The sequence below is a fragment of the Mus caroli genome, chromosome 9 (genome assembly GCF_900094665.2).
Source record: "Mus caroli chromosome 9, CAROLI_EIJ_v1.1, whole genome shotgun sequence".
Taxonomy (NCBI): domain Eukaryota; kingdom Metazoa; phylum Chordata; class Mammalia; order Rodentia; family Muridae; genus Mus; species Mus caroli.
Window position 1 is genome coordinate 98,539,731 of NC_034578.1, and position 21,078 is coordinate 98,560,808.

General features: G+C 51.0%; 1 protein-coding gene across 1 annotated transcript in view; it reads left to right on the forward strand.

Annotated features, from left to right (window-relative positions):
• Window positions 1-21,078, forward strand: part of Rab6b (RAB6B, member RAS oncogene family) — a 72,259-nt gene that overhangs the window by 7,213 nt on the left and 43,968 nt on the right. The window contains exon 2 of the mRNA XM_021172658.2: window positions 20,976-21,034. Within this exon, the coding sequence (XP_021028317.1) occupies window positions 20,976-21,034 (59 nt within the window). The remainder of the gene's footprint in view (window positions 1-20,975; window positions 21,035-21,078) is intronic.

Consider the following 21,078-nt stretch of genomic DNA (forward strand, 5'->3'; position numbering starts at 1 on the left):
GTTCCCAACAAGGGAAAAACCAGTCAAATCAGTGTCAGTTTGTGGACTAAGCCCTGCTGGGCCTTGTCTTGCTCCTGGGACTGCAGTGTCCTGGAAACACAGATGGCTTTTGCCACCTGTTAAATGAGTCCCTGCTCCACTCTGGCTCCCAAGGCTCCTGGGTACAGTGGTTTCTTAGGCCAGATGTCATTCGGTGCTGGCATTAAGCAAGATGTCAGGCTTATAATGACACTTCAGCCTGGAGATGAGCATGCCGCTGGCGTGAGGTGCTGCAGAGAGTCTCTCCTGACGTGTGCTTTGGTCCATCCTGTACTTCCTGTCACCAGAAGGCACTTCTTCCACATACAGATGGCCTTAGATGAAGGCGGCAAGGAAGGTACACCTCCCAGGCACTTGATGCTCAGCATAGGGAGAGAGCCAGAACCAAGGTGGGTGGTAGTGACCCTGCCTAAGCTCCTGCTCTGACCATCACTGTGTTGGACCTCCTGAGTCCTGGGCATCTGGCCCGGCTCACCCCTCCCCACCCCCCGTCACTTGTCTGGGTGGTGTCTGGGGTGCAGTAGAACCATGCACACTCGTTCTCCTCAGCTGGCATGACCTTGCTGGAATTTCACAAAGATCAAACGCGTGAACACACAGCATGCAGGTAAAGCTCGAGTACCAGCTGGCTTTGTCAATAAAATCGTGACGGAGCCTCCCTCTCCCCCTCCTCACCTTGCGGCTGTCAGGGAAGGAGTAGAGATGCATGAAGCATTTCTGCAAGTAGGCTGCACCTCGCAGCCCCGGACAGCACATCCCATTTGACAGCTGCAGAGATGGAGGCTCTGAGAGGAGGGGCTTCTGTGTGCCCAGCAGAGCCCAAAGGCAGGCACCACTCTGCAGGAGAGAGACTCAGGCCTCTGGCTCAGGGCTTGCTTGCTCCTGCTCATCACCCACAGAGGCGGGAGGCAGCACTGACATACCAGTTTCCCCACGTGAGGGCTACCCATACCCTCCTGGCTAGAGCACCTCATTCTCGCTGGCAGACCACAGGGGCAGAAGCTGCTCTGGTGTGACCTAAACCGTTCAGATCAGCACTTGGCCTAAGGTAAGCGGGAAGAAGCCCTGGTCCTTACAAATAGGAAGCATTAGATTCAGAAGCAAAGCTATTGAGCAAGTCGTTTTATGGTGAGTAGGAAGGAAAGTACCTGCAGGCATGGGGATGCAGGAGACACAAGGGCCCCCTCTGTGCCAAGGCAGGAGAGGGCTTAGGGCCCCTGGAGAACTGAACAGGTTCAGGGCTGCTGGGACCCTGGTGCCCTGCAGGTGTGGGAGAGTAGCAGGTATAAGGGTTGAACCTACAGAAGATGGCAGGGCCAGCCCGAAGAGGCCTCCCTTGCCTCCCCACACTGGTGTCTGAGCCTTTCCTATAGAGAGTGGTGACCCCTGGAGTCTGGGACAGGGGAGACCCATGCTCATGGATTAGGAGACAAAGGCAGAGTGTGGCATATTTGAGGGTCCAAGTGACTGACCTGGGGTCAGACAGGGGGCATTTGGGGAAGTGTAAGCCCAGCTTCTGCCTGGCTCTCTGGCCTACTCAGTTGGGTGGGTCTGTTCTCTCAGTTTGGTCTGCAGAGACAAGACTCAAGACAATGAGATGAATGAGGGAGGGGCTTCCAGCCTTCTCCATACTGCCCTCAGATGTCCTAGAACCAGCCCCCCCCCACCCTGGAGCTCCCCCATCTATACTGCCCCCACGGCAGCCTGGGGTCCCTGGATGCTTTGGCCTTGGTGACATGGGTGTGACAGTCTGCAGCAGTCCTTCCAGACTTCCCTCCGCCCGTTGCTCTGGCAGATGTGGCATCTGATGCAGCTCTGATGAGCCTCCTGCTGTTCCTCCTCTTTTGGGGGCCCTTGCCACACACGTCCTTTGCCTTCTCCTGTGCTACTTTCCTTTAAGGTTAGGAGATTTGGTCTCACAGCACAGATGAAGAGAAAGTGCTGTTGTCTGCCTCGGCGACTGAAACCTAAGCTTAAACTGGCTGCTCCAAAAGCCAAGGTGTTTGAGAGCCAGGGACCAGAGTGAGTGGAGGCAGAGGACTGCCACTCTTGAACCCACCCCTAGCTGAGAAAGAGCAGCCTATTGGGATCAAATGGGAACAGGTTTTCAGGTGACCCATGACCTTTGTTCTCTTCCCTTCCTGCTTTGGTAGTCTTCCAATGCAACAGAGCACTGCCTGGTATAGCCTTGGCAGCATGGCTGTAGTTCTGATTGGTTCATTTACAATGACAGCATCTCATAGTGACACTCGTCGCCCCTTGAGCAGCACCAGATCATCTCTGTGGTCAGGGTGGGTGAGGACTCTTCTCTGTGCTGGTGTTCAGCAGGGGAAAGAGGGACGACATTGGCCCCTTCCCGCCTCCCAACTGCAGGTGTGGGAGCTGGAGACCCATCCCTGGTTCTGGAAGAGATTGCTGTAACTGTGACCAGCACACTAAAGCCAAGTCCCAGGGGACAGTCAGATAAGCTTCTGGCTCACTCTGAGAGTCCCAGTGAAACATCCCACCTTGACCCTGTGGTGAGCAGGAAGCAGGTCATAGGATGGAACGGTGGAGCCATTTAGGAAATGTTTCTCATTTTTTTCCCTCCTGTCCAGTATAGTGAGCAGGCCAGGAGGGAGCCACAGGTGTAGCCAGAGGGAAGAGAGACCACGGGTGTGCTGAGTCAGGGAGAGTGTGCTTCCTGCTTCCAGCACAGGCCAGGTTCTGCAGCCACACTAGGTGTGCCTTCAGGGCTTGCTGGCTTCCTGTGAGGCTTCCAGAGCCAAGATGCTTGGCGGTTCTAACGATGCTATCCATCCTGGGATTCTGAACAAAGTCCGGTTAAAGACGGGAGGTTCTGTCAAATTGATGCTGGTCCCTGGGCTTAGTATGTTGTGACTGTGAAGGGCAAGAAGAGGAGTGGGGCAGCAATGGAAAGGAGGACTCTGCCTGGTGCTCCCTGGAGCACCCCCACTGCCTGAGCACTTCCTGTGTGTGTTGCACCGTGGGGTGATGCTAAGCCTCATCTCTCCCTCCTCCAGGGGTCTGCACTGCTGCTGCTGTGACCCTGCAGATGTACACTTATCTGGCCACTGTAAGAGAATGCTTCCAAATTATTTTTAAACCCTCGGCATATCCTATGTGAAGCCCTAGAACCTGTAAAGTTCTGAATTCTGCTTCATTGGGTTCCCTTCCCCTTCTCTACACCCTACCATAACACTGCAGTCCACTGCCCAGATCACACGGAGCAGGAGGCCTGAGAAGGCACCTGGCCAGTCTCCTGTCCTGAACCTTTCCTAACCACATCAGAAAAATGCCAGAGCCCCACCTGTAGAGCCAGGAAAACTCTGCTTTTCTCTAGCTCTGAGAACAGAAGAGATGCTAGAGCTGGCATCATCTGGTGTCTTCTGGTTGGGGGGGCGCAGGTATGGCATGGGGGTCTGGGCAGAGGGTGACCAGTGCCTGGACCAGTAGACCCTACAGAGAAGTCCTCTATTCTGCCTTCATCCCAGCAGTCTGGGAGAAATATCTGCTGGTTAGGAGAACTTGTTCCAGGGGATCAGTCCAGGTCACAGCAGTAGGAAGGGGAAGGGAACCACTTGGTAAGTGGAAGGCAGCCCGTCACGTGAGCCCTATGTTCTCAGATATCCTTCTCCTGAGTGCAGATAGGACTTGGGACTTGCTGCTAGCCCGTACAGTATGGCAAAGGTGGCGGGAAGTCACTCGTTTAATTGAGTCATGTCATTGGGAAAGGTAACAAGATATTTGTCCCTGGATGGTTTCATTTTATTTATTAATTAAAATTTACTCTTTAACAATTCCACATGTGTATGCAGTGTACTTTATTCATATCCACTTACTTTCCCAACTTCAGCCTCCCCCTCGCCCCCCTCAGGACCACGCCAGGTGACATCCTCCCCTGCTCGCCACTATATTTTTTTGAGGCAGGGTCTCCCAATGAACCTGGAGCTCACTGATTGGCTAGATTAGCTGTTCGGTGAGCCCTGGGCAATGTTCTGCCTTTGCCTCCTGTGCTATGATTTATAGGCCACCAATAGCTTTTAACACGGGTGCTGGGAATCCGGTCTCAGATCCTCATGCTGGTGTGGCAAGCCCTTTCTCCACTGAGCCATCTCCCCAGCCCTTCTTGGTTGTTGGTCTATTAGAAAACTGTCCCTCCGTGCCTCAGGGAAATAAGCTGCCATGCTTTGGATAAGCGTGTGTAGAGAGGGGTGGAAACTGTCTGTGGCTGACCTCGAACAAGAAAGGGTCTCCAGTTTTATAAGCTTGGAGGAGGACTCTAACTTCGGAAGAGAAATACAGTCTGGCAGGCACCATGTTTGTGATCCCGTGAGACCCGAAGCAGAAGGCCCTTCAACCCATGTCTGGACTCCTAGCTGGCAGGGACTGAGAGATCATAAAAGTTCACCTGTTTCCAGCCATTGTTGACAATTACCGATGGCAGTTGGCACACAGAAATAGATAGTTTCTACAGAGGAGAGAAAGATCTTAGGGTGGGGAGATGCCTTTATCAGAGTGGGAGTGGCATTCTCAGGAGGGACCCCTGACCAGCCCTGAGTCAAGCAGCTACCCAGGCCCAACCTGTGAACCCCTGATGTGTGATCTGCTTATGTTCTTCATATGTTCCTGTCTTAGTCGGGGTTTCTATTCCTGCACAAACATCATGACCAAGAAGCAAGCTGGGGAGAAAAGGGTTTATTCAGCTTACACTTCCACATTGCTGTTCATCACCAAGGAAGTCAGGACTGGAATTCAAGCAGGTCAGAAAGCAGGAGCTGATGCAGAGGCCATGGAGGGATGTTACTTACTGGCTTGCCTCCCCTGGCTTGTTCTGCTTGCTCTCTTATAGAACCCAAGACCACCAGCCCAGGGATGGCTCCACCCACAAGGGGCCCTCCCACCCTTGATCACTAATTGAGAAAATGCCTTACAGCTGGGTCTCATGGAGGCATTTCCTCAAGAGAGGCTCCTTTCTCTGTGATAACTCCAGCTTGTGTCAAGTTGACACACAAAACCAGCCAGTACAGTTCCCAAATAAACCTTGATTCGTGGCATTGTCCCCTGTCAGATGCAGGACTAGAACATTCTGTAGGGTCTCTGTCATGTCCTTGTGTTCTGACCCCACTCTGATCGATGGCCCTCCCAGGAACCAGGCTTTATTGTCCCTTAACCTCTCTACTGACCCTTGGCACTTCCCATTGCATGTTTACAGTGGGGCCTTAACAAGTGAAGTCTTCCTAGTCTGGTGACACCTTGGTGACCTTGTGGTTTTTATTTTTATTTTTTTCCTTTTTGATTTTTTGAGACAGGGTTTCTCTTGTGTAGCCCTGGCTGTCCTGGAACTCACTCTGTAGACCAGGCTGGCCTCGAACTCAGAATCCGCCTGCCTCTGCCTNCCAAGTGCTGGGATTAAAGGTATGTGCTACCACTGCCCGGCAACCTTGTGGTTTCATACAGCAGCAAGGACAAGAGTAAAAAGAAGAGCTTCGGAGGGTGGGTCTCAGTTGTTCATTGGAAGAGACAGTGCCTGCATGTGGCCCTGGTTAGACAGGTGGCTTCTGAGGGTGATCTCTCCGTTGTACATTGGAAGAGACAGTGCCTGGATGTGGCTTTAGTTCTGTACCCCCCATTCCTTCCTCTGGCTTCACAACTCTCTGGTAAGATCTGCATCAGAGTCTTCTGTGGTTTGGGCCATTATGGGGCTGCTTTTAAGAATGGCTCCTTAGAGATCTTGAGCTTACAAAGTTGGAAGAAGACTCTAAACATTTGCTTTGGTTCCCCGTTTCCCCATCCAGTCTAGTGCCCGACCAGCAACCATCTGAATTCCACAAAAGCTGGAGGAGACACAGCGATCCTTCCTGCATCCCAGATGGCCGTTATCCACTCACAGGCCCAGGACCCTGAGGTCTCCAGTGTGTGTTCCTTCCTCATGGTACTTTGGCAGGAGGCCTGCCTCTATGCAGGTGTCTGTGGAGCAGGAGATGGTCAATTTTGTCTGAATGGGAGATCTAGAATTTTCTCTCTTGCTCTCGTGTTCCCCTTTATAGCTGGCTTGAGCAAGGTAAGCCTGAGCCTCTATCCACCTCCTCCTGGGCCAGCAGAATGTTGAGCAGCTGTGTGAGGGTCTGTAGGAGGACAGGAGAAGAAGCAAGGGCCTACAGAGGCAGCATCAGAAGCAGCCCCCTGTCTGGAGACTAAGAGCATCCCAGTTTGCCTCTCGGCACGATGCTCTATCCCTGTTCCACAGTTCCTTTGAGAAGGGAATAGACTTCTGGGAAGGTGTTTGCCAGCATCGGTCTTCAGGTCCCTTCCACATCCCTGAGCAAGCTTTATCCCATTGTCATGTCAAAGTCGTGACCCTAGTTTGAGGAGCTTTAGGTAGTCAAAAGTCTCTCTGACAACTTAGAATGCATAGCCATCCATGCACTCTGTCCTCCATCTTGCCACCTCACCCCTTTCTTGTATTCCTCAGACTTTCAGCATCCACAGCGCCAGCCTTGGGAAGAAAAGGGTGAACATGCCCATTACTTTGCCAACATTATGGCCGGATGAGCCAAGACACCTGTTAGATAAGCTCTAAGCTTGCAATAGCAGGAACTTCCTAAGGGGGCAGTGGGAATATAGCATTGCTATCTCTCTTCTCTGCAGCATGTTGTGTTCGTGGTGGACCAGTTGTGCACCGCATGGATGTGTGGACACAGTTGGCCTGGAGGGGCTGGCTGGAGTTGGGCTGAGCCTCAGAGCAGTTGAATGGGAGCACATTTGCCCATTACAGTGTGACTTTTCCTGGGAAGCCCAGGGTTGCTATGGGTACTGTGGATGGGGACCTGCCAGTGTGGTGTGGATGGCACTCAGATGTCTTCACTTGGCCCTAGAGGGAAGACACCATACCACTCTGAAATTGCTATGAGTGTGCAATGCAATGAGGCAGAAAGGATTCAGACCTGGGTAGGTCGGCTGGGAGTTCTGCAGCCTACAGAGGGGTGCCAAGGTCTCGGGAGTGTCTTAGGAACCGTGAAGGTGATGTCCTTGATCATCAGTCCTAGTAGCGAGAAGCCCAGGGAAGTCAAGGCGTTTCCACATTGACCCATTGTATTTGGCTATGTATGTGCATACACTGTCTATATGTGTACTACATACACCTCAAATATGCATACATCAGTGGCAACCTGTGATAAGAGCTCCCAGCAGCCTCTGACCTGGCTCAGTCCTGTTCGTCTATGAGGCTTGAATAAATGTACAGTAATATTCCAGTTCCTTGGGGAAATTTCATATTCATCAGGGGATATGCAGTCCTTAATAGAGTGAACAGCTCTTTCAGAGGACCCAGGTTTGGTTTCCAGTGCCCACATTGGGTGGCTTATGACTACTCCTTACTCTGGCTCCAGGGGTTCTGATACCCTTTTCTGTCCTCCTCAGGTACTGCACTCACTTTGAGTACATAGCCCCTCACATACACGTGTACTGAAACATGTACTTAAAAATAAAATCTTAAAATTTTTATATTCAGCAGCACATTTGTTTAATCAGACAGAATGCACCATTTCCTAAATATATCGGGTATCTCAGAGACTGTGTGTACATAAGCATATATGTTATATATTAATATATACTATTTCCCCTTTGCTTTTCATTTTAGCATACTTTTAAGCTTATAAAAAAAGTTACAGAAATAATACCGAAGCTTCCCACCTGCCTTTTACCCAGGACTCCCAATTTTTAAATTTTTACAACTCTCACAGAGTTCTCCAGACTTTTGTGAGATAGATATTTCTCTCTCCATTGAATGTCTGAGGAAGCTGAAACCCAGAGAAGGTGGTAACTGACATACGATCACACAGCAGACCAGAGGCAGAGCCAAGATTAAAACCCAGGCCCGTTGGTCCTTAGAGCATCTTTGTGAGCTACAAGGCTATGTGACTCCGTCGACGCCTCCTCTTCTGCCCTGTGTTTCTTTTCTTGTACAGTAGATCTTCGAGCAGTGAGTTATCTCATCATCTGTCTTTATCTCACATTTCTGAGATGGTTTTTTTTCTGGGGGTAGAATCTGGGGCTGCCGATATTTTGAAGATGCCCCTTGCTCACTCTGTCATGGTCACTGGAGCCCTAGGCCAGAGGCCAACTCTGAAGGTTCCAGTGGGTCAGGTCCCTGCCACTTACTCCAAAGAAGGCAGGTGGGATGGTGGAGATACAGCGAGGAAGGATGTTACTCAGCACTGCTGTGCGGGGAAGCAGCCTCTGTTAAGCCTGTGCAGTCCGTCTTCTGGGGACTGACTCGGGCTTTAGGTTTAAAGAGAGGAAGATTGGGAGATTACATAAGTAAGCAGGCTTGGTTAAACTGGTCTAGGTGATTATTATATCAGTTCTGGCTCTGCCAGCTGACTGAAGTCCTTCGAGGAGGCTTCCAAGGGAAGGGACACTGGAGGCAGGCATTCTGTCCCCAAGGTATCCAGGTGATGGCAGGTTTAGAGCTGTGAGTGGCTACTTTCTGGTACGTTGTGTTTCATTCACTTTGGGGTGGGGGAGTAGAGTGTCTTGAACAGAATTTTGACAGGAAGGTGTTTTTATCTGAGTGCTTTCAGGCTTGAAGGGAGTGAGATATGGGAGCGAGATACGTCATTGACGTTTGCACAGACCGCCCCTGAGTAACTAACATGCCTATGTGCAGAGTTAGGCAAAGCCGGAACTTGAGTCGGAGCAGGGCCTCACTGTGTAAGAGACCAGCCTGCTTCTGTCTCCAGAGGGCTGTTAGGATTAAAGGTGGACACCAGGGTTTTCAGCTCTGACCAAGTTTAAGACCAAAGAGGAAGATGTGAAAGTGAAGGCTTATCTCCTGCTTTAGTTTTAGTTAAGTTTTTGCCTCCTGGGGCCAGTGAGGAGCCAAGTTTCTTGGTAAAGGCAGTTTCCACCTGCCTGTTGTATCACTTCAGAGTAACAAGGATTCTCATAGTTCTCTCAGGTTTATTGTTATTTTTGTTTAAATAGTTACCTTTAAAGCCACTTAAATGGCAAAAGTCTTGGTATCTGCCCACGATTGTAGATTGTCCTTAACTCTCTTGTGTCTGTGTGTCATTTCCTGTATTCCTGAAGAATTTCCCAGAACAGTTTTTGTCATGAGGATCTGCTAGCGATAAATTCTGTTAGCTTTTGTATGTTTCTAGATAGATAGATAGATAGATAGATAGATCTTGTATGTTTCTAGATAGATAGGTAGATAGATAGATAGATAGATAGATAGATAGATAGATAGATAGATAGATAGATGATAGACAGGCAGGCCTCTTTATCGTGCCATTGCTTTTAAGGATATTGTCCCTAGGTATAGAATCCCACGTTAATATTTAGTGTAAGTTTTTACTTTCAGAACTGTTTTTTTTTTAAACCTTAGGACTGGGAATTGAGTCAGGGCCTAGCGAATGTTGAGCACTCCGTTGTCTTCTTACTTATATCGATTTAGGGAAGAGCTCTGCTGCCCCCTTGTCTTCGCATCTTGGTGTCACCGTCCAGCTGGCTTGAGCACCAGAGGCATGATTGGACAGGTTAGAGTGGAAGGCTGGAGACTCAGACTTGGAGCAGTAGCCGGAGTCCCATAGGGGATGTGCCCTACCCCCCCCCAGCCCCTGTGTATACTTTCAGAGATGTCTTAGGGTTTTACTGCTGTGAACAGACACCATGACCAAGGCAAGTCTTATAAAAGACAACCTTTAATTGAGGCTGGCTTACAGGTTCAGAAGTTCAGTCCATTATCATCAAAGCAGGAACATGGCAGCATCCAGGCAGGCATGATGCAGGCAGAGCTGAGAGTTCTACATCTTCATCTGAAGGCTGCTAGTGGAAGACTGACTTCCAGACAGCTAGGGTGAGGGTCTTAAAGCCCATGCCCACAGGGACACACCTACTCCAACAAAGCCACATTTCCAAATAGAGCCATTCCCTGGGCCGAGCACATACAAACCATCACAAGAGGCTTCTGCTAACCACTGGCTCTGTGCAGCCGGGAAATGGAGCTTCTTGGTGGCCTCTTGGTGGCCTCTCCTCTCTCCCCCTCCCCCCTCTTCTCTTCTCTTCTCTTCTCTCCTCTCCTCTCCTCTCCTCTCCTCTCCCTTCCCCTCCCTCTCCCCTCCCCCACCTCTCTTGCCCCCCCCCACTCCTATCTCACACGTCAGCCTTTGAGACCTCCAGTCACAGATAGAGAAGACACTGGACACTGCCCTCTAGCTCCCTGGTATTCTGTTCATGTTGATTCTTTTATAGCCCATCTTTGATAGTGTTTATTACTGTTCGAAAGTTCATTGCTGTCCTCTTCTCTTCTGTGATGTGCAGTCATCTTTGACATCATAGTTCTCACTGCTGGGATTTTGATTTGTGTCTTTAAAAACATTTTCCTTGTTTCTGTTTAATTTTTTGGACATATGGAATGCAGTAATAACAGTAATCTCATACATAATGTTGAAAGACCCCCGTTTCTGGGGAGACCCTCGCTCAAGTCCCGGGATGAGCCGATGTCCCAATAACTCGAGAGAAACCGTTCTTGATGCAATATCGCAGGAGGTTTATTTATCAGCATGCTGAGGCCGAGCTTGTAACCCACACAGGGGCAGAGGAGATGACCCCCAGCAGTTGCAGTCGAGGGTTTTTAAAGAATAAACCGCAAAGTGAGGGGAGGATAGGACCACAAAGAATGGGGAAGCTGAGTAAACACTGAAAAATGGGGATGGTGAATTACAGCTCATCTCTCACGGAAAGGTTACAGGTTATCTTTGGCAAGCATTCTTGGTCCCTTACACTATGGGTCAGGCGCCTGGGCGGGTCACCCAGAGGTCATCATTCTCTCAGGCTGAAGGCGAAAGAACAAAGAACTCCATGCTGGGCTTCGTTTCTAGGAGTCTAAGAAACACATTGAGTTGGGGGTCTTACAATGTCTTTATCTGCTAATTCTACTGCATCAGTTTGGGTTTGGTTCCAGCTGATTTTTGTCTCTCCTTTTTTTTTCCCCCCAAAAAGATTTATTTATTTATTTACTACATGTAAGCACACTGTAGCTGTCTTCAGACACTCCAGAAGAGGGCTTCAGATCTCATTATGGATGGTTTTGAGCCAGCATGTGGTTGCTGGGATTTGAACTCTGGACCTTCAGAAGAGCAGTCAGTGCTCTTACCCACTGAGCCATCTCACCAGCCCTTCTTCCCTCCTTTTATGTTCCCATTTTCAGGCTTCTTTGCATGCCTGGAGTTTTTTTTTTTTTTTAAGGTTTTAATTTTTTATATGTATGGGTGTTTTGCCTGCAGGTATGTCTGTGTACCACATGTGTGCCCAGTACCCAGAAGATAGCATGGAACCCCCTAGAACTAGAGTTAAAGATATTTGTGGGTTCTAGGAATTGAACACAGGTTTCCTGGAAGAGCAGACAGTGCTCTTAGCCTCCGCACAACCTCTCCTGGTGATTTTCTTTTTTAAATCGTTCAGGTTTATTAATAAGAAGGTGCCATATCCTGACGCTGTCTTCAACAATTATATTCCAGGCTTCTTTTCTTTCTTTTTTTTTTTTTTCTTTTGGTTTTTTGAGACAGGGTTTCTCTGTATAGCTCTGGCTGTCATGGAACTCACTTTGTAGACCAGGCTGGCCTTGAACTCAGAAATCCGCCTGCCTCTGCCTCCCGAGTGCTGGGATTAAAGGTGTGCACCACCATGTCAGTCTTATTTTCGAGAGTTATGAACAATCTTTTTTGGCACAGGGAAGGAATTATCTAAGTAATTAAATAAGGGTGGGTACTCCTGGCACACTGTGGTTCTAAGCCTGAGAATACAACTGTTACCCCCATGCTGGCTACCCCGGCTCTCCTCTGCCTTCCCACCACAGTAAGCAAGCAGCCAGACCTTAGTTCTGTCCTTTGGCTTCAGGACTCTGGGCTGGATGGGAGGAAGTGGGACGTCACTAAGATTATGAAGCCCCGGGGTAAGAGGATTCTGCCCACGGCAGTAAAGGAGTCTTTTCTAGAACTTCCATCCCACAGTATATTAAAGTAGATTCAGGTCTTAAAGACCATTTGGCTCAGCCTCAATGGAATACCAATGAGCCAAGGCAAAGCCAAAACGTGTTCAGGGCACATTGGCCAACTTAGGCCTCCATCATTTAACAGGCAGCTCTGGCTGGGTCTTGATGATTGAGCAAGTCACTGTTATATCAATGAACCCATCTTTCTCATGAACACTGCCTTTCTCAGTTCCGGACTGTTTGTCCCAAATGTCTGTTCTGGGACACAGTGTCTTTATTTCGGTAACCTGAGGCCTTACGCTGCAGACCCACCTTCAGGCAAGCCCGTCCTGTATTTCTAGTTCATGGTTTCCCTTCTCTAGCCCTTGACAGTGTGATGTCCCCTTCTCTTTTGTTGCCCGCGTCTTCCAGTCACTGAGTCCTGTATCTACTACCACCCTGTATGTCTCCTGACTTCAGGTGATAGAGGTTGGGGTGGGGCTCTATGTCATTCCCTGACCTTGAACTGAGAAAGCCTCAGGTCAGAGCTCAAGACCTCTTCCTGATCCAGGCCTGAGGTTGGCTTTGGCTTGTTTTAGTGTCGTGGGGTTAAGGAATGGGACACTCCTGTAGCTAATGCACCCCAAATCATTCATTCTCACTGTAGGGTTGGCCAGGAGTAATGCCTGAGATCTATTTAGGAATAGGGGAGAAGAAGAAATCTCAGTTAGGACTGGGTGGGCAGGGATGATTTGGTGTGAAATCTCTTGAGGCTGTGGGGAAGGAGAGATAGAAGCAAAACTAACCGCTTGCAAGCTCCCTGAGGGCTTTGGAGGGTAAAGAATGGACTCAGAAATGTGAAGTACTGCATAGTAGTCTGTGTGGGTACTCACCCCGCTTGATGCTGGGTCTCCAGCGCTCACTTTATAACCCCAAGTTTGTACCTTTGCCTGGCATCTCCCCATTTCCTCCGACCGTGGGCTCCAGCAATCACCTGCAATTCTCTGTCCTCTATTTCTGTAGATTGAACATACAGGTGAGACCGTGTGGTTGTGCTGTGTCTTTTTGTGTGTACAGTATTGTCATTACAAAAAAAGGTATCGGTGGCCCACGCACACACATAGGCATGCACGCACACACATATACCACAGGCACACGTGTATACACATGCCAGGAAGGAAGCTGTGTTGTGATGAATACATCAGCTAGACTAACTGCCATATCCCTGCATAATATCTATATAGAGAGGGAGTTCTGTCAGAGCATCACCTCCTATATGTTAACTCTTTATAGCATTGACTTGTCAGCTATGCCTCCGTACACCTGGGGGTGGGGAAAGGATGGCAGCTGGAGAACACACGGATGAGCATCATGCTGGAATGCGGCAGAGCCCTCCCTCTGGGCAGCCGGAGGCCCGGGTTGGGCACCTTTGGAAGAGTCTCACCTTGCTCAGCCCTTGGGCAGCTCTTCCCTCCAATTAACTTTCTACTGAAGGAGGAGCCACTGGAAAAGAAGCAAGACAGCCAAGAGTGTATGTGTAAAATGGGAAACTGAGGCTGGGCCTCCCAAGGCACTGTCTGGTGGCCGTGTGAAGGCTTAGCAATCCATTGTCATTATGTCACAGAGCTTTGAGGAGGGTGTCTGGAAGACTGACCACAGCATACCTCAGGCTCCTGGACAAGGGGAGCAGGCTTGTCTGTAGTATTAGACTTTGTGGGGAACAAGGAGCTTTTATTTTGCCCTTCTGGTTTCTGCCTTATCCTGTCTACATGGCTGAAGAGTGGGTTTCTTTTTTATTTGACAGCATTTTATTTTTAATTCTATTAATTCATCATCACTATTGAAATCATGTATATGTGTCCAAGAAGGCCAGAGGTATCAGATCCCCAGGATCTGGAACTGGAGTTAAAGGTAGCTGTGAGCCACCAGACATGGGTGCTGGGAACCAAGCTCCGGTCCTCCACAAGAGCTGTAAGTGCTCTTAACCCTGGAGCCATCGCTCCAGCTCCTGGGTGTCGACTTCTGTGCTGCTAAGATCTTTCTTTGGATCCCCTGATCGATCCTGCTCTTTCTTGCTCTCACCGAAGGGCTGTAATCCTCAGGAATTGCAATGGCTTCAAGGTCCAACACCTAGTCAGGGCCACATAGGAGGCCAGAACTCCCTTCTGTTGGCCTGGATCCCTACTTCTCCAGCCAGTGCAGAGGGTGATAATGAAGAGACATCTGAGTCAGGACAAGCTTCCAGAACACTGGGCTTAGAGGAAGTGGGGCTGTGGGGGTGGGGTGGGCAGGGAGACTGAGGCAGGAACACTCCGTAAGAAGGGCAGAGGATCAGGCATGGCCAGCTCTGGCTGGTATGGAAGGGCCTAAGCCACACATGCCGGGGCCCCATGCCTCAGCCTCCCTCTTTGTCCTGCCCCCCATCCCCTCGTTCCATCTTTACTGGCCCCCTAGTGAGGCCCAGGCAGCCGAGCATCCGCTGGCGGAGGGAATTAACATACTTAATTAAAGTGTCCAACGAAGAGCTTTGCATACTTCTTAATTACTGTCTAAATCTGTGGGGGCAAGGTTTGGAATGGGATTTTTTTTTTCACCTGTTTCCGCATTTAGCTGACAGTGAGCCAGCTGGGCCCTGAGGGCTCAGGTGGGAGCTGTCAACACTGCTTTGAGCTCAGGGTGGCAGAGCAGGGTGTGGAGGGGAATCCTGGCCCCAGGCACATTTGCCTTTCGCAGTCAGAGAGGGCTGGGGTTTCTGTTTCTTTAACCCAGAACAAAAGGAGACAAGACTCAGACAAAGGTAGCTGGTGTCTTCTCAGCTCCTCATAGGGCCTGAGTGCACACCATGCCACGACTGGGCCAGTTTCGGGGTGCCTGTGCCTGTTGTGCAGAGGTTTCAGGGGGTGGTGGAGGCATCTTTTGGGGGTACTATGAAACAGTGACATGGGGTCAGGATGGCTCTGGCCTGTCACTTCCGGTTTCAGGCCCAGGATGTGAGTGACCTCTGTCCATCATCAGGAGGACTAGGCTGAATTGCATCTCTGTCCAGGAGTGCTGCAGAGCAGTCAGGGGCAGTAACGTGAGCTTGAGTTGATGGCAGGCTGCAGGCCAAGGCTCTTGTAGGTGGCACAGCTTTGGCCAGGCTTTGGCAGACTCTCAAATGATTTCTGCAATGGTTTCTTTTGCCCTCTCACTCCCTGGCCCTAGCAGCAGTCTCTCCACCCACATTCACACTCACTTGGAGAGGAGAGTGAGGGCGAGGTGTGTCCTTCACAAAGTGAGACAGCAGCAGGATGTGGGTCTGGAACTCACCATCTATTCAGCTCTCATCCTGTGAGCCAGGCCCAAGCCACACCCAGTGTCCTCATGGGTACTGACTCGGGCATGCCACCCGTGGCGCAGTGTGGGTGGATGACATGAGGTGAAGGGTAGCCCCATCACCCAGCCCTCAGATCTTCACCACTCCACACCAAACCAGGTGTCAGCTCCCCTCAGAGAGGATGTGTGCCAGGACCGCCCAGCCCAGTCACAGTGCAGCCCCTCCCTGAAGTTTGGCAGTTCAGGTATTTATGGTGGGGTATAGCCACGTGACCAGGGCTGTTGCTGGAGAGCAGTCTGCTTCCTCACTGAGAATTGGGTTCACAGGATGAGCCTGACACAGTTGGCACCCAGTAGGGGGTCAGCGAATGCTGAAACCTCACTGTCTTCTGCATGTACTTGGAACCCACCAGAGCGTGCACAAGTCGCTCTGACTGGAACTTGTGCTGAGATGGGTCCCAGAGCCTATGGGAAGCCAGTGGAGTGCATGGACCCCAGGGAGACCGACAGGCAGGTATTGGGAGTGGGCCATCAAGGCTCAGCGTTCAGTCTATCTAGCAGCTGGCAGTAGTGCCGTGGTGTGTGGAAGCGAGCGCCTCACAGTCTGTGGGTATGCGTGAGCCTTGTCCAGCAGCTCAGGAGAGAGTTCTGAGAAAATAAGGTTTTGTGGGAAATATGCATAAATCCTTTGCTCGTGAGATTGAATGATTGCTGTAATATTTACTTCCTGGAAACAGTGCTTCCTTGTGTGTCCTGGTCGGGTCGTTATTATACCTTCATGGTGCTCAGAGTCTAAGCTCAGTACCTGATCGAGCCTTGTTGGCTGGGCTTCCAGGGATGGTCACAAAGCCAGGTGACCGGAGACATCCTGGGCTCTCACTTGACTCTGACCTGCCAGGAGTCCTGTCACCTCCTATGTTAGATCACACCCCACTCACTGCCCCTGCGTCCTTCTGAATGGCCCATCTCTCACCAGACTTCAGCCCCACCTCCTGGGTGGCTTCTGTAGCCAGTCTCCTGGAGCAGTGTAAGAGTTCCTTTTAAAAGCTTGGAACTGGCTAAGCGTGGTGGCACACGCCTTTAGTCCCAGCACTCAGGAGGCAGAGGCAGGTGGATTTCTGAGTTCGAGGCCAGCCTGGTCTACAAAGTGAGTGCCAGGACAGCCAGGGCTATACAGAGAAACCCTGTCTCTGTGTATCTCCTGCTGTGGATCAGACCACCCAAAACTCAGCTGCCCAAAGATAGGGAGGGTAGTCATCCGAGTCTCTCAGGTTCATAACTGGAGCAGGACACAACGGGGTAGGTATTAGTTCTGAACACTCAGCATTGTGAGTGCTAGAGTCCTCAGTATGAGAGGCCGCCCACTCACTCACAGGTGACTTGGGATGGGAGATGTCTTGGTTCCTAGTCACAGGAGCACAGAGTGATCTCACCCAGGTGGGCTGGCGTGAGAGCCCAGTTCAGGGTGTACAGACAGGAGCACACTCCTGGCAGGTGATCTGCCCTTTCTCCCCTGGTGACACACAGACCATTTCTGTCACCAGAGTAGGACCCTCCAGACGGAGTGCCGGGCTTGCATTGTGAGGGCATATGGAGTGGGGACCGTCCCAGTGGTGGGAATGTTGAACCACCATCCCTGGGTACATTCACATCCTGGTGAAGCCTCCTCAGGCGCTCTCACTGCCTTGGATGCTTCAGCTATAGCTGCCACGCCCTTGGCAGCGTAGCCTTCCCATCTGCCCCTTGTAGCTCTCCACATCTGGCGCCAAAGGTGAGGTTTTGTTTAAATCGACCCTGCAGCTTCCTGTGCCCCTCACAGTGTTTTTATTTCTTTCTTCACACACTGTCTGCCTCCATTATTCTGGGGCGGGGCAGGGGAGGGCAGTGTTCAGATTGAGGGGCCTCCACATAGGTCCCCTACTTTCTTAGTGGACGTTTTTTCCCAGGCCTCCGAATTTGCTAACTTCCCACTGCCTGGGGTCTTGCTCCCACCAGCAGCTTTGCTGACAGACCCCAAGATCTGCTACTTGCCAGACCTCTCTCCAGGAAGGAGGCAGAGCAGTACTCACTCCTTCACTGCCTGTTCACTTGGAGACCTTGGGCATCGTTTTTTTCTTTTCATTCATTCATTAATTCACTTTTCATCCTGATCCCCGCTCCTCTCCCTCCTCTCCTCCCAGTCCCACCCTCAGAAGCCCCCCACCCCACCCCCGTGGGTACTAACCCACATATCAGGCACATCAGTCGCAGCAGGACTAAGTGCATCCTCTCCCACTGAGGCTCAGCTATTAAAAACAAAGATATGGGGCTGGCAAGATGGCTCAATGGTTAAAAGCACTGACTGCTCTTCCAGAGTTTCTGCATTCAATTCCCAGCAACCAACCACATGGTGGCTCACAACCATCTGTAATGGGATCCAATGCCCTCTGCCGGAGTGTCTGAAGACAGCTCCACTGTACTCATATGCATAAAATAAATAAATAAATCTTTAAAAGAAATAAAAGACAGATATGGTGCATCCATATGCAGACAAATAATTGGAGCTAAAAAATATCATCCTGAGTGAGGTTACCCCAGACCCAGAAAGACACGCATGGTCTGTACTCATAAGTAGATATTAGCCATAAAGTACAGAGTAACCATACTGCAATCCACAGACCTTAAGAAGCTAAGTAACAAGGAGGGCTCAAGGGAGGATGTTTGAATCTCACTCAGAGGGGGAAATAAAATAGGCATTGGAGGTGACTGGAGGGAGGGAACCTGACCTCAGGTATCTTAATGCATAGCATGGAGATGGGGATTCAGGGGTGGGTGGCCTGCTTGTTTCCAGTAAAGTCCACCCTGCTGTGCTGCACTGTGTCCTGAGCCTTGCCGCCGGCAGTGCCAGTGCGGTAGAGTGACCTTGAAGGCAGAGCCGGGTGGAAGGCTGGCTTCTGAAGGGTTCCTGCAGGGATTCAAAGCTGAGGTTCACCAGCATTTCTTGCCCCTCCTCTCGCTGCCATTTCTGGTGCGTGCTGACCACCGCCATCCCTCTCAGCACCCTGCCCCCGATGTGACCTATAGTGACGCCTAATGAGGTCTGTTTCCAGATTCCAGCATCTTCTACCCAGGGCCATTGTCGAGGACAAGAAAGGGACAGGGCAGGACCTTCTGCCCTCCAGGGTGGGGTGAGGTAGGCAGAGAACTCCCCAAGCATGCCCCACAGGCATGCTGTCCTGTAATGCTGTGGTGGAGGCCAACGCGAGTGAACAGAGGGACTGCCTTATACCTTGCTCAGGTCTCTGGAGGTTCCAGGAGACAGAATGGAGGGGGCCTTTTCCTGCAGTTCCTGGTGCCTGCTGGTGTTTTCAGACTTTGTGTCCAGAGCCAGGCAGTCCAGTCCCTTGCAGACTGTTGAGCCCAGAGACCTCAGAAGCCAGGCTCAGGGCAGAGACCTGCAGTTCCAAACTTGGCCAGCATGGGGCTGCGGAGAAACAAATTGATCAGAAATAAAGAGCAGGGATAAATGCTCTGAGAAGCATAAGGACCACGGGAAGGATGAGGCGTGCAGGGATGTCTCCAAGAAGAGAAGCTGGAAAATGTTGAGGGGGCTCCCCAAAACATCCATACTTCTGACCAACTATTTCTAAATCCAGGGGGTCCCCGGTGCTCCTTAGGTTCAAGAACAGAAACTCAGGAAGCCAGTGGCGGGGGTGAGGGGCAATGGAGAGAGAACTCAGCTGGTCACCTGCCGTGCAGTCATGAAGACCCGAGTTTGGCTCGCCAGCATCCACGTTAGAAGCTGGGTGTGGTGATGCTGCACATCTGCAATCACAGCCGTGGAGGGGGGAGGGTGGGAGAGACAGGCAGATCCCCGGAGCTAGCCAGCCTCACCAATCAGTGAGTTCCCACGCAGTATGGCTGTGCCCTCTCCTCACAGAATCACAGCTGTCCCCCTTCAAGGCATATCTCACAACCCAGGAGGCTATGCAGGGCCTGGCTGTCTGGAATTCTTACCGGGATTCCAAAAACAGGCAGAGCTGGTTGAGTGTTGTCCATGTGATGGAGCTCAGTCCCCAGCCTGCTTCCTTCCCTGGGGGTTGGACTGACTCTGGGCCCCAGCCCTCTGGTTTTAGGATTGACAGCCCCATCCTGAGGCCACCAAGGGAACCACCACCTCATTAATATAGGCTCAGGTAGAGTGACTAGGGCTTAGGACAAACAGAGATACTCCTGTTGCGTGTTGCGTCCTCACCCCAAGCCAAGGAGGAGTCAGTTTCTTCATTACACAATCTTAGTGATGGTGGTTTTGTTTTTCTCCTGTCATGTTTGTCATTCTGGAAATTACCTCCGCTATCTTAAGTGACCTGACACCCCTTGCTCTTTAGCATTTCCTGTGTATTGTTCCTCTTTAGACCTTCTCACTAATTAACATTCTCGAGGTCCAGAGGAGTGGTGACCACCTCAAGGTGATACAGCTAATAAATGCCTCAGTGGGATTTCACCTCAGCTGGGCCGGCCATGAGGTCTTCTGGCTGCAGCTCAAACCTAGTCTATCGGAGGTCAGGTGACTGCCTCTCGTTGGTCACTGTTGGCTGTCAGGAATGACTACGCCTGTCTGTTACATGCTGTGCACAGTAGATTCAGACCCAGCAAAGAGCTTTTCTGTGGATCCCATTGGATTGACCGGCATGCCACTAGTCCCAGCCTGGGGATGGCCTGCTAGACAGTGGACAGGGCAGAAAGGCCTTAGGGACCTTTGCCTTCCCTGTCACGGGTACTTAACTCCTGCACTCACTTCTGAACCTCTCTGGACTGTGGCTGAGTCCTGGTGGGGCAGAGGAGAGAAGAGTTCCATGTAGTAACCTAACAAATGTCCCTTTATATTATCCTTCCTCCCCTCCCAGATGGCCTGAAGTACAGCAGTTGGCATTCTTGTCACTGCTGTGTCCCAGGGGACCTGCACGGGTTGTGTCAAAAGCCAAGCCCTGCAGTTTGGGAAATTAGCAGCATTTATGGCTGTCCCAAGAGACTCTTGGCATCTCAGCCAAACTAGCAGTCTTCAGCTGGCCCATTTCTGCCCCAGTAAGGGAGTTTATGGACTGCAGTCGTCACAGTATTTGGGGGGTCCTGTTGTCAATTATGTAGTGGGATCTAAGGTGCTAATGACCCAGCATTGAGCTGGGCAGTCAGACACACTCTGTGGGGAATAGGTTTGCCCTTGAGAGAACTGAGAAAGGCCTGCTTTCCCCTGCCCCTTTCTCACGAGGGTTTAAGTTGAATAAATGGGAACCAAAGAAAGTCTTGACCACTTGAGCCGATGAGTGGTCAGGTGGTCTATCCAGGGGAGCACAGGCAGCCATGAGAAGAGCAGTCTGTTGGGATCTCATGTCAGCTGGGGCCTGGGGTCAGGGCAGACCTGGACTTGGGTGGTAGGAAGTGAAGAAAGGGTAGGCCACGCTTCCTCCTCCGTGGCAGCCTGGGGTCTGACAAGTGTGGCCCCCTAGAGCTCACGTCAGCACCTTGGCTTGGGCTCTTTCTCCTGGGGTCTGCTTCTCTGCTTTCTGTGGTTTCTATGAGCCAGCCTTTCAAGTGCGCGTGTTTAGGAGACCCTAGCCATAGGCTGGTCTTACGGCTGAACCTCTCTCTCCTTTCTGCCTTGCAGTCGGGAAGACGTCTCTGATCACGAGGTTCATGTATGACAGCTTCGACAACACCTACCAGGTAAGACTCCCCACTTCCCATGCTCCCCCCTCCTCCTCCCCTGC